Below are 16,108 nucleotides of genomic sequence, written 5' to 3'. Positions count from 1 at the left end.
TATGGAAATGTTTCCAACTTGCTCACATGGAGGAACAGGCTAAGCATTCCCAGCTAGACCTATGTGCAATCAAAGTTGCAAAATCACGTCCTCTGGTTCTCTCCTTTCCTGGTGCAACATCAGTGACAATGGGGGCTACCCAGGCCCTCACATCTTGGCAGAATGAGACCTGTGGCCCATTTCCCATCTTCTACTTATAAACTCGCCATCCTTGCACTTCATTTTCTCTCCAGCTGCTGAAGGAAGAAAACTCTCTGAGTTTCAGATTCTGCGAACAGCATTTTGGCTTTAGCCAGTGCTCCTGGGTGGGCCACCCATGGCTGGTGAGCAGAAGGGCATTTCACTGGGTGAAGATCTGCCCTGGATGGATGTTGGTCCTGAGATGGGGCAGCTGTGGGGTGAAGCTGAGCTCACAGTCTCTCCTCTAGGAATGGATGGGAGAAGGACTGGGAGTTCCTCTGGCTCTTTTTTTCTGCTTTCTCACAAAGGTGGGTTACGAAAGACACCAGTGACGGAAGTGCTTTAGAAGTTGTAAAATGCAGATAAGAGCGTTCATCTCCCTGCTGAAGGTTCCCAAATCTTTTTAAGAATTGAGTCTTAACTTCATCAACCCCATATCCACCGATTTTTTTTAAAACGTCAGACTCGAGGACTAGCAGGAATACAAATAATAACTGTAACAGCAGGCCAATTACTGAGCACCAATGTGGGCACTGTGCTAGGCATTTCATAAATGGTAGCTCAGTTATTTCTTGGAACAAGTCTATGCTATAGGTATCAGATGTATTCATTTCCTACACAAGGAAACTGAGGCTTAACAGAGCTTAAGAAACTCCCCTAAAGCTGCACAGCACAAGTGCCATGAGGTAATCTTAGGCCTGTGGTCACATAGATCGTGAATGGGATGGTGCAAAAAGCATAAGTCAAGGTGAGCCTTTGCCCAGAGAGCCCACCCCTGAGCAGGCACAGCTGTAGGGCCGATGGGCACTTAATACACTAGGTTAAACGACAGGCTTCCCTGGGCATCCTCAGCTGAGGGGATACTCCAGTTCCGGGGCCTCCACCTCCTCCTCAGCCTCCCAGCCCTGCTGCCACCACTAAGAGCTAACCTGGCATGCTGAGACCCTTTCCTGTGACTCCAGACACACAGTGCTCCCCAGCCTCCCCTCCCTCCCAAGCTGGACTTCAGGGTCCCTCACTCCAGCCACTCTCCCGCCAAGTCCTTCAGTCCCCAGGCGTCCCCTGGAGGACCCCACTCAGGTAACCCCACCAGGTCAATCCAGCTGCCCACCGTTTCCACTCCTCCCACAGTGTGACCCCAGAGGCTCACGGTCTCCAGCCCAAGAGAGGTGTGTTCCTCACAGAAACTCACATGGCGCCCCCTTAGACTCTGGTCCACTCACGACACATCTCACCCTCAGGCAGGACCCTGACTCCTCCACGGAGGAGGTCTCCCATCCTCCTGGCCTCCCAGAAGCCTTTCTTCCTCCTTTCATCCCCCCAGGTAGGTATCTCTCTACAGGACTTAGAAGCCTGCTCTCTCCCCTGACCCGAAGCAGAGCTTTGGGGACTTTGCTCCACTGAACTAACTTCCCTTTTTTGTCTCCGGTGGGTCTCTCCCAACTATTCAAAACACTTTCAGGTATTTCTAGGAAAACAACAAAAACTCTACCTTCCCTCAACCCCATGGCTTCCACCAGCTGCCACTCTGTTCTCTGTCATCCCTTCACAGCTGATCTTTCTCTAAAAAAAAATAAACTCTCTGTTCCAGTATAACATACATAAAGTGCCCAAATACATACATAGTTCAGTAGATCTTTTTCTACTGAAAGTGAAAAAAATTATCCAGGTACTACTTATCTGGGTACAAGTTATCCAGCCAACTGGTACCCAGATCAAGAAACAGAACATCACCAGCTTTCCACAGCAGCAGAATCCCAGAAGGCAACCACAATCCTTGACTTCTGAAACCAAAGAATACTTTACTGTGCTTTGTCATTTACTATAAAAGAAATACTACACTATTTTGTGTCTTTTTTTTTTCTTTCACTTGAGTTATGACTTCCTATGTGTAGATACACCATTCTATTGCTGACAGGCATTTTAAATTGTTTCCAGATTTCAACGTCTCAAGTTGCGTTGCTAGGAACATTATGGAGCATGCCTTTTGGTGACACAGCCACGGCTCTTGAAAGAATTGTCCACACTTGTTGAACTGGCATCCTCCTCTCCCACCCACTCCTCAGTCCATCACCATCAGCTTCTGCGCCCAGCGCCACCCCCACCACACGAGCATCAGCAGGTATTCTTGCGGCAGCATCCCGTGGGCACAGCTTAGCCACCTGACAATGCTGACAGCTTCTATCCTCCTCTGGCCTCTTGGGCTGCTTCTGCACAGCTTTCATTTGGAACTGTGACCCCCATCACTCCTCTCCTGTCGGGGTTCCCTGCCCCTGCAACCAGACCCCTCTTTTCCTCAGTCAACTCTTCCTTGCAGAAACATTTTCTTTCTTGCTGCTGGTCCTCTCTGCACATGCTATTCCCTCCGCTGAGAATGTCCATCCCCCTCTTCTCCTCCAGCCACCAGTCCTTCAAGACTCTGCTTAGACCTGGAGTTGTTTCCATCCTGCTGTGCTGACCTCTGGGTGGCCTAGCATTCCACGCACCCTGGGATGCAGGCCCTCAAGGCAGAGAACAGCCTCAGGACATAAGCCGTGAGCTCATGAGGGCAGGGCCGTGTCTCCTCCATCCCTGTGTCCTTGGCCTCTAACACCAGGTCTGATGTAAAGTGGTAACTGAGCTGAATGAATGAATCCATATACATCAGAAAAGGACTGCTAAAAACCCACAGACTAAAAAGGACATGTTTTAAAAGACCACTGTATTTTCTTCTCTGGGAAGACAGTGTACATGAACCCATAAGGATACATCTGCACTATCATTCATGGGGCCCAAGTCCCCAGATTAGGCTACGTTATACCCACAGAGTATAACGTTATACCCACAGAGTATAAAAGAGTATCTTTCATTTGGGAAAAGCAGTTCGATTTCATCCAGCTAATACTTAGTCTGAAGTGAACAACCAACCACACACCCACCCATTAGCCATCCCTGAGTGCAGACAAACCTCAAGCTTTCACCTCCTCCAGGGCCTTCTTGGCCTGACTAGTGGCTCCAAAGCACTGGCTTATTCTGGGAATCTCCATAGATGTTTCCATCACACACCAAGAGAAAAATCTTCCCAGAATGATTCCACTAGAATCATGATTTCAAATGTCAGGTTCAGACAGTATTTTCCATCTTTCCTCACTGAAAGAACAACATGGTTCTTGACGAAGCCAAGGCCAGGACACTTATCGTGGAAGGGAAGCTGTCTCCTCAGCTGTGGTGTGCCGGACAGGAGGACAGCCGTTAGAGACACAACACAGGCTCAGGCTGATGTCACCGAAGTCCGAGTGTGCGACCAGGTCGGGGGACACCAGGTAAGGGGCCTGCTCCCTCCCCCAGCTCCACTCTTGGCACCTGCTGCAACTCTGGAGTGGGAGCTTTGGGCACCAAATCAAGACTTGTTTTCTAGGCTCCATGTACTCTGTTTCCTCCATGTAGAGCTTGGGCAGGATGGCTCAGCTTCCAGTTGCGATTCCATGGTCTGAAAAAGCCCTGGACACCAGGCCTGTCCTTCACAGCTAGGCAACAGCACGTTTCTGCATCATGAAGTTCTTTTCCAGAGACAAGGGGGCAGCAGTTGTGACTAAGTGACTCATTTTTGTGACTAAGTGACTTAGTCACATAGTTGTGACTAAGTGATTCTGTGCTTCGAAGCCCAAGGACACTCTTGAACAGCAAGGATCCAAAGTTAAAGGCCAGAGTAGTGACCTGCTCCCAAACCCAGGGTGGAGGGACAGGTTATCAAAATTTCACACTGTGAAACTCTTTAATAAAAAGCAACATAAATCTGAAGGGCATATTTTAAAATTCTGGGTTGGCTCTGGATGTCAGTTCCTGGGGAGCAGAGGACAGGGTTTAGCAGTAAGGTGGAAATTCTCACACCCACTTGCGTGCGTGGGTTGGCTATGTCATTTCAGTCATGTCTGACTCTTTGTGACCCTACGGACTGTAGCCCGCCAGGCTCCTCTGTCCAGGGGATTCTCCAGTAAAGAATACTGGAATGGGTTGCTGTGCCCTCCTCCAGAGGATCTTCCCAACCGAGGGATTGAAGCCGGGTCTCCTGCATTGCAGGTGGATACTTTACCACGGAGGCATGGGGGAAACCCCCAAATCCACATGAGTTAATGGCAAAAAACCCATTTTGATGCAATAAAGTCATACTTATCATGCTCCACCCACAAGGATAGTCCTGCCTGTGGGACTGATCAAGGATCTGCCAAATGCCCTAGAGGCTGCATCTAGAGAAGGCATGGGGAGCCCGAGTTGACTGCCCATCAAGAAATATCAACAAAGTGGGCCAGCCCTAGGTCTGGGGAAGAGGCTAGAAACTTCCTGCCCATTCCCGAGTTATCAGGTGAGGCAGAGAGGCAGCAGTGAGAAGAGCACTGGGCAGGGCTGGGGGGAGAAGAGGGCACAAGGCTTTTGTATCCACTGGCTGCTGGTACCCCTTAGACAGCCCCCACCCTAGTCCTCCTAGTCCACACCGTCCAGCCGCCCCGTGCTGCCTCGTGTTGGCCGCTGGGAGCAGCAGGGAGGAGCCAGCGTCTAGAGCCAGGTGCAGGACGAGGCACAGCGCGCCCCCCAGAGGGTGCCAGAGAGCCCTCGGTCACCCTGTCCAGGGTGCCAGGGAAGGAGCAGCTGGCCCTGGCTGGTGAGCTAGAAGCCTCACTTACCTGTTGTGCCGCTCGTGAAACACACAATGGAGAGGTCACTGGGTTTCGGGGGCTACAGAGGTGAGAAGAGGAGTGTGTCAGAGACCCAGTCGGGGTGGCCAGCCTGGACCCCTTCCCCGGCCAGCCTCTCTGTGCACGACCTGCCCCACCCCATGTGTGTGTGCCTGGTGTGAGGTGCAGGCATGTGCTGGCACACGTGTGTGGCCCTGCATGCTCTCATCGGAAAGGTGAGCAGGCAAGTCCCCAGGAAAGAGGAGGGAAAGCCAAGGACACCTAACCAGGCAAGGACACAGATCTGTCTCACCCACCTCACACTTGCTCCTGCCACCTCCCCGACTTGTGCCTGAGTTGAATTCTAGTGGGATTGCGCTGCAGTGGCCACACACAGGCCTTTGTCAAAGATCTCACCTTTCTAGGCAATGTGACCCATTTCCTCCTTTCTTCCCACTTTTCCCCCAAATGTCTGGGTTTAGGCTTGGGAACAGAACATGGAGCCCAGAACTGAGCTGCCCACTGTGTCAGTAAAATTGCTCTGCATCTGGCCCTTGCCCTGTGCATGTAGTCCTGGGGTCACCAGGAGGAGCCCACCATGACCACTTGCATGTAGAAGACGCCTTCCCAGAAGAGGTGACAGGAGTTGAGACTGAAGGACAAGCCACATCTCTCCAGAGATGTGACAGTGGGCATTCTGGAGAGGAAACCAGCCTGGGCACAGACAGAGGTGCAAGAGACAGGGCATGCTGCTGGGTCAGAAAGGAGTTCTCTAAGGCTGGGGTTGGGGGTGGTGGGTGGCACAGTGTGTGGAGGTAGGAACACATCAGGGGCTACTGGGACGGTAAGGGCCCTGGGAAGAGGGATGTAACCTGCTGCTGCCTGTGCATGAGAAGGCTCACAGGGTGGTGAAGTGAGTGGGAAGAGCTGAGCTGCAGAGGGGGCTGGAGGTAAGAGGCCTGGTTAGAAAGCTCAAAGTCCCTAAGTGGCCCCTCCCAGAGGGTAGGGATCCTCTGGAGAGTTCACTACATTGAAAGGGAAAACATCAGGTCTCCCAAAGAAAAAGTTACTGGAGACCCAAGGGATTGGCTGCCCTTTTTCCTCCCTCCCAAACATCTGACTTCTGTTCCAGGTCCCTCTCTGGACCCTCACTCACAGAAGTCCTCAGCACCCAAGGGGACATTTCCTCAGCTGCTTATTAACACAGGGGTGCTACTCTGGCCTCTCTACCAAGCCTTGTGCGTGGTGAGGAAGGTCTGTAAGGATGTGCCCTGGGCACCATTTTGCTCAATCAAGACCTGCTGGAAAATGAGCTTACCACAGGATCGCAGTGATTCTGCTGGCCACAGTCCTGAAAGAGGAAAACATTGGTTTTAAATACTCAAAAGTTCTAATTAAAAAAAAAGATAAATAAACACAGTATGCCTCGATCCTGCACCAAGCTCAGAGTCCAAGATTCCCAATCCAGGGAATTCAAAGATACACGCCCAGGCACTGGCCACCCGACATCACAGATAGGGATCTGCAGCCCAGGGAGAGGCTAAGCACTGTATACATGCGCAATGGGGAGATGGCCTGAGGGGTCCACGGTACATCAAGACGGAGTGGCTAGGTGGCCTGGGCCTCGTGCTAAGTGGTCAGGGCTGGAGGGGCAGATTGGGGCTGCCAGCTTAGGTGTGGCCCCTAGAACCATGGCAGGGCACAGGAATTCAACAGCACACAGGGAAACAGGTGGAGAACTGGAAGGCCCGCGGGTCTAGGACACAGTGGCGGTCAGCTGCTACTGAGTAAGGCCCGAGGCCCTGGAGGATGCCCTGTGTCACTCCGGCAGGTCACAGGCTGCCACCAGCCCAATGTCTCTGGGGAGGCCATGCAAAGGAAACCAGCTCTGTTGGCTGCTGGTGGCCTGGGAGACATCTACAAGAACCTCTTCAGGACTCCAGTTTACTACAGTCCTCCGGCTCAGACAGGCTAGCCGTGAGCATTATTTCTCCTCAGAAATGAGGAGGCTCCAGAGGCTGTGGGAGTGGCTCTGGGGCAAGCTGGCACTACCATCGCCTACTGGTGCCTGGGTCATTAGCTGTGCCAACCAGCTGAGCCCATATCAAAGAGGATGCCTGTGGGGACCAACTCTACTACCCACCACCAGCCCCTGTGAAGCCTCCCCTGTTTGAACCCCGGCACATGAAATATCCTGATGGCCTCAGACATCCATCCCAGGGTCGTAAGATGGGCAGATAACCAGCAGCTCTGGCTCAGGGGCCAACTAGCTGTGGCCCAGGAAACAGCCCAGAAGCAGACCCTCACCTCCACATCCTGCATGGACTTAATGACCACCCCGCACTCTTGCCCTCTGTCTTTCAGGGCCTCCTCGAATGGCTCCATGAGGATGATCAGCTTGAGCCCTGGCGTCTCCTTCCTCTCCACGTGCTCCAGGAGAACCACAGCTTTCTGAGGTTTATCCACGACCACAGTGCTGATGTCAGCTGTAGGGGTTGTCAGGGAGAGTCAGGCTGTGTGGGCAGAGGCTGTGACCGCGGGCAGCACATGCCAGGTTGTAGAACCATGGACTGTGTTTGCCACAAGACAAGTTTCTGTGTAAATGAACACGTATGACAGGTCACATGGGACAGGTGTCCAGAAGAAAACTGCCCAAAGCCCGGATGGAGCCAAGGGCAGAAGACCAGGAAATCTCTTATGAATGCTTGGAATCTACCCTCAAGAGATTCCCTGGGATAGATTCCAAACATTCTTTTTTCTCCAGGTTCAGCCACCTGGTCTAAGATACTGATCACACCCCCAACACCTGCCTTAAGCTGAAGTGATCTCAGAGGGTTGGCAGCCTATGTGGGGGGCTTGTGTGGAAGCTCCTTCTTGGCAGCCCTACCATGTGGAAAGAGCCTTCAGGTAAAGTCCAACTGGGGACTCAGTAAGCCAATTCAAGGGCCAAAAATAGAAGCCCCTAGTGTTCTCTGAGAATGGCAGCAAAGTATTTACTAGTGTCAGACAATCAGCATAAGCTGAAGGCTGGGAAGGGGAAGTGGGGCTGGCCACCAGGGACAGGAGGGGGCAGCTGGGCTCACCTGTGTTGATGATGTAGCGGACTGCCCCAGGGCCCAGGGTGTCATATAGAGGGACCACCACCATAGAGTATGTATAACAGGCAAGCTCTGCGATGATCCACTGTGGAGAGAATCAGGGTGGGGGACGGGGGAGCACAGAGCAGATAGCTGCAGGGCTGCACTGCCCTTAGGCCCAGGCAACCAGGGTCCTTGCGTGGGGCCCTGTGACGAGAATGCTCTGTTCTGGGCCTGTGCACAAGCAAGGGACCCATGCGGCTAATGGGCTGTGCCTGCTCACCCACAGCCTGCTAGTCCACGCCTGCTCCAGGGAATCACGGGACTCCAAATTACCCCAAACCCACCTCCGGGGTGTGTATGGGCCTCTTCCCCAGGTCCTTCCTCTCCCACAGCTCAGGGAGTCACTGTTTGTGCAGCTGGGTGGGGTGCGCATGGAGCTTGGCTGAAATGTCCACCCTTGATTAGGGGCAATGGCCAAGGGAGTGAGAGATGGCATGGATGAAGGATCTCCATTTTTCCTCTTGTCCCAGACCCTTCAGACAGTGGGAGCTGGGCTGATCCATGGTACCCAATCCTGTATTCCACTGATGCCTCTAAAACCAGTTAAGGCTGATGCTCACCTCTGGTCGATTTTGTGCAAAAACGCCGATAAACTGATCGGTGCATGGTTTACAGTTGTGCTGGAGAAGTCCAGACCCTAGAAATTCAGCCCTGTCAGCCACCTGCACACAGACAACAGAGCGGTGATGGGAAAGCAAGGGTTCTTAAGCAGGGAAGGGAGAGGCGCAGGTGGGATTTCTATAGTCTGAGGGAGCTCCCCAACTCCCTACCCAGGTGTGCTGGAAGTCTTGAAAGGCTGCTATCAGGAGTTTGACAGACAGGCCAGGCAAGGAAAAAGTAACCAAGACCCTCCAGGGTGGCCCCAACCCACCCTCCCACCTCGCTCCAAGCGCCAGGTCTGTGTGGGTAGACAGGGTGGGGGCTGTCTTCTGTTACTCACCTCCTGGTAGGACAGCCACTGATAAGGCTGCTTAGGATTCCTGAAGCCAAGACAGGGTCCATTCCCTGCAGAGAGATAAGCAGACCACTCAGCAGATACCCGGATGAACCTCCTGCCCCGGGAGGCGGTCCACGGGCCAAGTGAACTGCTCCCCACCTGCCTGTCTAAACCTCCTGAAGTGCAAGAAGGCCGAAAGTACACAGGCATGGCATCTCCCCAGGGAGATCAGGGAGGCCCAGGAATGGGAGATGACACAGTGCCAGTTAGTTCCCCCCATGACCTGTGTGATGCAGCCCCAGGAGGACACGGAGACCCAGGAGCCACTGGGCAGAGGTAGCACTTTGCCTCTCTGTGACAACTCCCTTCACCCAGACATCCTGGAAGTTGGGTTCAGAACCATGCCAGCCAGTAGCCTGGTAGTTCAAGGCTCACCAGGGGCTGCCAATGGAAGATAGGGAGTATGCGCTAAGAGACAGCTTAAGGTCAGCGGTTCCAGGGCTGGACAAAAGCTGAGGTCAGCCGCTGGCCGCATTAGCAGTTACTTGTGTGACCGGGTGGCAGGAAGGCTAACAATGGCTTCTCTCCTCTGACCCTGGGCATGACTCACCTGCCATACCCCTGGAACCATGCTTACTCACTCCCACCCTTGCACCTTCTCAACCCCTGCCGGGACCCTTCCATACCCCCATGGCCCCTCTCACCTGAGATCCTAAGCCCACGGCGGAACACCTCGTACATGGTCCTGGCGTCGTCATAGTAGTGGCTGAGCAGCTGTGGGCTGTCCCCTATTACGGACCGCCGGGCCCCACCACTGTCCTACGAGCCAAGCACAGAACAGAGAGCCTGGCTGAGGCAGGCGGGAGCGTCAGGAGAGGGCACCGGGCAGTGCAGAGTGTGGATGCACACGTGGGCCACGTGGCTGGAACTGGGACACGCTCTCTGCACACTCACACACATGGCCTACACACACCTGAGCTGGACACACACAACCTCTACACACGTTCATGGGCACATGGCTTGTACACACTGGACCTGTACACATTCACACTCAAACAGGCAGCTCACGCCCATGGGTCCAGTATAGCGGTCTCCTACACATGCACACACAGCACCCACACAGGTCAGCATACACTAACTGCCCATAATCTTTAGTTACTGTGCAGACACACCCATGGTTCACTCATGCAAGAGTGGTGGGTGCTGGCTGCAGTCAAGCATCAGGATCAACCTGCCAAGGTGTTGCTGCTATGCATGAAGGTTAAGAATCACGGCTGCCATCCATCACTCACATAACAGTGTGATTAGTTTGAGAACCCGCTGAAGGTACTTTCCCAGGAAAAGAGGCCTAGAAGGCTGTGAAGGGAACAGCCCGGACCTTCGGTGAATTGAGTGGGAAGGTAGCAAACGCCACATGCGCTGGGGTTAGGAAAGGAGCTGGGCTTCTCCTGCCTCTTCCCCTTCTTCATGCCACCCCTCTCCTCAGGTTCCCAAGCAAGAGACTGTGTGCCAGGAATAGAAGGGGCTCGCATGGACTGGTGTGTCAGAGCGTGGCTGCTGAGCTGGGTTTTAAAGGATACGAAGGGGTTTACTGGGCAGAATGAGGAACAAGGACTGGCAGTCTCACCAGAGGAAACGAGTGCAAACACTCGGGGCAGGAGGGCACCTGGGGGCTGGAGGCAACTCATGCCGCTCCAAGTGGTAAATGGAGGGGTCCAGAGAGGCAGCAGGTCAAGGCAAGGAGCTTGAGCTTCAGGTGGAGGGCAATGGAGAGCTGGGAAGGATTTTAAGTCAGTAAGAGAAATGATCTGAATCGTTTCCTACCATGTAGCACACAGAGTAAATGCTACCAGGCCCTCTATGATCTGGATCTCTCTTACCTCTCTCATCTCACCTCCTACCACTCTCTCCTCGCCTCCTTCACTACAGTCGCTCCGGATTCCTGCACTCCTGGATGATGAGGCAAGGGAGGGCACCACCCTCCCAGGAAGAGAGGCCTTAGCTGTGCCCATGTCCTGTACTCCCCGCCAGACCCACAAGGGACTCACTCTCTGGCCCTCAACCTGACTGCATACAGATCACTGTCACCTCTAGCCCAGAAGCGCCAGGTGCCTCCCCACACATGGCCTCTGCAAAGTCACAGCAAAAATGGCCCTGTCTCTCCTGCTACTTAAAACCCCAAATAGATCCAGGCTGTCCACTCTGAGAGTCCCTCTCCAGTTCATGGGGCTTTGTCCTTGCTGGCCTTTCCTGGTGAGTTAATTCATCTTAGTGCTTCCTCTGCATCATCTCACCAAATCCTTACCATAGTTTTAGGAGGCAGGTTCTCTTTTTATTGCCCACTTGACACATGAGGAAACTGAGGCTCAGAGAGTTTATTTAAAAAAAAAAAAAACTGCCAAGGACCATAAGGCTAGGAAGAGGTATGGCTGGCCTGTGAATCCAGAGCTGCTGGTCACCACAGGCAACAAAGTTATATACCCACAGCCCTTCTCCACCTTCCAGCCACACCACGTGAATCTCCACTTCCCAAAACCACCAGGTCGCTGTCACACACCTGCACCTCTGCACACATTTCCAGAGCATTTTCTGGAAAACTGCTCTAAAGGTCCCACTCCTATCTCAGCCTGTGCCCTCTCCTACCAGGCAAAACTCTGTCATGCTTATGATCAGTACCTACAAGATATACCGTCAAGAGCAAAAGCAAGGTGCTGCATGGTGTGTGTGGTGTGTTATCATTTTAAAACATGGGCAGATATCTATACGTTTGCTTGTGGACAACAGCTAACACAATTCTCAGGGGAAGAGAACTGGGAGGCAAGAGGGAAAAGGTGGAAGCTTATCAGTCTATGTCCTTTGGTTGCTTTTGAACTGTGTGAATACACTAACTATTCAAAATAACTAAAAGAAGATCCTCTGGAGGAGGGCCTGGCAACCCACTCCAGTATTCTTGCCTGGAGAATCCCAAGGACAGAGGAGCCTGCAGGGCTACAGTCCATGGAGTCGCAATGAGTCAAATACGACTGAGTGACTAACACTTTTACTTTCAAAGTTTTAAATAAATTCCATAAACTTAAGAAACAAATCTTACAGGTCCTTCTAGACTGAGCCTGGAACCCCTTGTCCAGGCTGGGCTGCTGTCCCTTTTTCCCTCAGTGGCTCTGCCTGTGAGTTGTGGGCTCTGGAAGGGCAGGGCCCTGCAGTCGGGCCCCTCTGGGTCCCAGCTCCAGACCAGGATTGGGCACAGGGAGAATCTGGGAGCAAATTTACCCAGCACCCCCTTGAGAACATGCATAGGGCTCCTACTGAGGCAACCATAAGCCAAGGCCCCCTCCCCAAGAAGCAGGCAAACCAGAGGCCCAGGGCAAGGGCCAAGGTCAGTCTCTGGCCAGGTTTCAGCTACTGGGAGAGGCAGAAGGAGTATCTGGTAGGAGAGCCTGTCCAGGGCCGCTTCAGAGCTTCCTGGCTGGCTGCCCAGGGAAGAAACCAAAATTCTCTGGGCCATCGGAGGTCAAATAAGCCACAAGTTTGAGTTCTACCTTCAAGATGCCTGTCCCCTGCCCACTACTTCCCACAGCCCAGTTGCTCACACGCTGCTCACCTCCACCTCCTCTGACTGCATCAGGAGATTGCACGGTGGCTGTAAGGCCTTCGGTCGGTGAGTGAACCAGTAGGCAAGGATGGCAGCCAGCGCACCCATACTCACGAGGGTGGTGGCCGAGAGGCTGCGGAAAAACTGGCCCAAGTCGCCCAGCTCAGGCAGCCGCAGCATCCTCAGGATCTCCTGAGTCTGCATCTTCTCCAGAAGCGAGAGGAAGAACTCTGCGGGGAACGAGAGGCAGGTGAGGGAGGAGGCCTGGCAGGAGGCAAGGGAGGGGTGGTCTGGGGCCTCTCCTCCCACTTGAGTCAGAAGCCACACACTGATCCTGGCCGGGCCCTAAATGAGGTGAGATGTACAGTCTCCTGGAGCAGCACAGCATATACTAGGAGCTGGATGCCAGGAAGGACCCTTCCCGGTGATAGGCCAGAGAGCCCTTAGCAGCCATACCAGACAGTCGGACATCCGGCCCAGGTCTCCTGAGAAACATACGCTCGGGCCCTGGGCCACGCCTGACATGTGCTTCCGTATCTCCCAGGGCTAGAGCGTGCTCTGACAGCTCTGGAGTTAATGCCTCCGGAGCCCCAGCGCCTGGGTGTACTGCCTCGCGTGTGGTCACAGCATCTTGCTTATCCTTGCTCCCGCGGTGTGGACTGCATGGAGGGGCAGCAGATGTGCCTGGCACCGTGCCCAGGATGAGTGGGGGTGAAGGGATGCAGACGCCTTTCACGCCACCTCAAAGCTGCCAGCACCCGGCTCTCACCCTGAGGGACACAGAGAAGGCGAGGGGGCAGAGCCCACAGACCAGCCCTGACAGACGTGAGGGGAGCGAACCGGAAGGCGAGGGGAGCGAACCGGAAGGCGAGGGGAGCGAACCGGAAGGCGAGGGTTCAGTGCATGACACACAGCGGAGTGCCCTCAGGCCCACATTCTGGCCCACCGGGGGGCTCTCCTTGAAGAGAAGTTATAGCCAAAGGCCTGCCAGGGGCAGAGGTGATACTGGGGCCAACTTTCTGAGGAACAGCGGCGCTCCCAAGAGCAGCCAGGCTGAGGTGCGGACACGGCTCTCCAGCCCCGGACTGCTGACCACCATGCACCGCGGCTCCGCACCACCACAGACCAAGAACCCAACGGCGGGAGGAAGAGGTGGCCCACCATTAACAATGGCCCTGAGCTGTGCTCCCTGGGGTCCCATCAGCTAATGTTCAGAGGAAAAAGGAGGCAACACAGGGGAGCGAGAGTTAAGCTGCTGGGAAGGAAAAGGAATGAAGGCTCAGAGAGAAGGGGTTCAGCAATGTGCTGGGTCCCTGCTACGGACCACAGGCATCCCTCCTGACACTGCATATGGTGGTCAGGGTGCCCTGGTGGGATAAAGCATGCAGTCCAAGTGGACACTGTGGGCCTAAGAGCACATGGAAGATGCCCTAGGGTGGCCAGTGGAGGCTTTTCTGTGACAAGCGCTGGTGGCTTAATTTGGTTTAAAAAGGGAAGCCCCCAAGTGCTACCAGGTCCTCCTGTTAGCTGCTAAGTGAAGTAGTGCTGGCAAGACATGCACAGGGCTAGCTGGGCTCAGGGGTCTGCACTCTGCCCAGGCCTGAGGAAGGCAGCGAGGGTGGGCCAGGTGTTGGACACTTTACCCCCACAGGGGCCTTCCTGGTGTCATTGCCCACCTGGAGGGCCCAAAGCTAGGAGTGCTCTATGACACCTAAGGGTCTGCCAGCCCAGTGAGGGCTGCATGGGCTCCGGGCTGCCATGCACTGGCCCTTCAGCCCCGTCTCTGGGGTGCAAGACTGTTGTTTCCCTTCTTGGGAAAGAATGAGAAAGGCCAGCAACAGCTACTCTGCAGCCACAGGATATGAGCCAAATAGCAAATGCTTGACCCCTAGGAGAGGAGAGAGCTGCTGAAACTCCAATAAATGGCATCTGTGCTGAACTGTAACATCACCATACCAAAGATGAGGTCAATGCTGTGCAAAGTCACTGCAGAGGAAGCAGGCGAAGCTCCAGAGTTCAAGCCCCTTCTCCTTCACTTGTGAGCTATGCTAGGTTGAGCACACCTCACTTCTCTGGACCTCTCCTTCCCCATCTTTAAAATGGGGACGGTATCACTCAGGCATGTAAAGCTCCTCATCCTGGGTGTGGTGTAGCTAGAGGCATGACGGGACTAAAGAGATGGCTAGCAGTATACTTGTCAGAACAAGGAGGCTGTTCAGCCCAGGCCGAAATACACTGGACACAGGTGTCCAAAACCAGGTACGCAGGCCCACAGGGGTTTATGCTTTACGGATGGCACAGCAGGCTATGTGAGCCCAGGTTACACTCATCAACCACCCACAGGGTCTGTGTGAGAGAAGCGAGCCCCCACCTAGCCATAGCATCCTCACTGAGTCCCTGAGCCAGAAATCCAGTTTTACCAGCAGTCTGCTTGAGTTGGATCAGTTTTGGGGGCCACCCCACAGGAACAAATGACTGCTGGCAAACTGGTGAAATTAAGGTTCTGCATCAGCAAAGCAGAGGACAGGCTATGGAACAAGGTAAATCCACTAAGGAAAATTGCTCTGGGGAGGACCCTGGGCAGGAGGCCAGTTGGCTTTCTTGGGAGATTTACTTCCTTAAGCTGCAAATAAGAGACTAAGTTACAACCAGGCCCATCAGATAAAAAATGACTCACTACATAGTGGAAAATCTAGATATGTCCACTAGCTCCTTGGGTGAGCTCTGAGAGCTGAATGATGTTTCCTACAGCAGACTCAACTGACTCCATAGGCTGGGAAGCCAAGGTTCAAGAAGTCCCTGCCCAGCCCTGGGGCTCAACTATACAGTCTCAAAAGTTTCAGAGAAAACCCTGGAAGTATGCCTTACTAGCTCCAGTGTTCTTGCCTGGAGAATACCATGGACGGAGGGGCCTGGTGGGCTACGGCCTATGGGGTTGCAGAGAGTCGGACATGACTAAGCCACTAACATACACCACATGCCTTACCACCACCAGTCCCTGGCCCTTGGCAGCTCTTTGCAGGGCCCAGGCTGCAGCCAAACGTGGGCACTGGTTGCAATGCTGGGGCTGTCACAGAGCACAGAAAAGAATGACTAAGCCATCCATCCACTTACCCATCTACCCACCCACTCACCTAGCAGACCCTCATATGGCCCCACTCTGATCTAGTTCAGTGCTGGGCACAGGGCCAAGCCAGATGTGGGCCTGCCTGCAGTCTCATCAGGGAGATCCAAAAGGGAATGGGCAGTGCTGAGAGGGCAGTTTGGGCTGTGATCAGACATAGGGCACCAGAAAAGATGCCCAACTCAGGTCCAGAGAGTCAGGGCAGACTTCCTACAGGAAGGAGCACTGATGCCAAGACTGAAGGATAAAGAGGAAAGGTGTCCCAAGCAAAGGGAAGCAAATATGCAAAGGCTGGAGCTGAGGGAGACCATGGAGCACGTAGCAAACTAAATATTATACCCAGGAAATGAAGTCTGGAGCCCATGAACTCTTGCATGAGATTCAGGGCCACAAGTCTGAGGCTGGTTTCCCGGATGTGTGGAGCTTTCAGTCATCACCAAAGCACCACAGACCCCAGGAGAGGGAAGAATAGAACCTGCGTCA

General features: G+C 53.8%; 1 protein-coding gene across 8 annotated transcripts in view; it reads right to left on the bottom strand.

Annotated features, from left to right (window-relative positions):
- Positions 1–16,108, bottom strand: part of ACSL6 (acyl-CoA synthetase long chain family member 6) — a 64,325-nt gene that overhangs the window by 33,737 nt on the left and 14,480 nt on the right. For 7 of the 8 annotated variants that reach the window (XM_061150824.1, XM_061150825.1, XM_061150828.1 and 4 more), the window contains 8 exons: positions 12,511–12,731; positions 9,614–9,728; positions 8,913–8,977; positions 8,533–8,634; positions 7,916–8,015; positions 7,140–7,318; positions 6,151–6,183; positions 4,842–4,893 (listed from right to left, as the gene is read on the bottom strand). In XM_061150824.1, coding sequence (XP_061006807.1) covers positions 4,842–4,893; positions 6,151–6,183; positions 7,140–7,318; positions 7,916–8,015; positions 8,533–8,634; positions 8,913–8,977; positions 9,614–9,728; positions 12,511–12,731 — 867 coding nt within the window. The remainder of the gene's footprint in view (positions 1–4,841; positions 4,894–6,150; positions 6,184–7,139; positions 7,319–7,915; positions 8,016–8,532; positions 8,635–8,912; positions 8,978–9,613; positions 9,729–12,510; positions 12,732–16,108) is intronic. The other variant, XM_061150829.1, reaches the window with a different exon arrangement.

This window comes from Dama dama, chromosome 9, assembly GCF_033118175.1.
Source record: "Dama dama isolate Ldn47 chromosome 9, ASM3311817v1, whole genome shotgun sequence".
In the NCBI taxonomy this organism is placed as follows: domain Eukaryota; kingdom Metazoa; phylum Chordata; class Mammalia; order Artiodactyla; family Cervidae; genus Dama; species Dama dama.
Note: the sequence above shows the minus strand (reverse complement) of the source record. Positions and strands in the feature narration are given on the sequence as shown.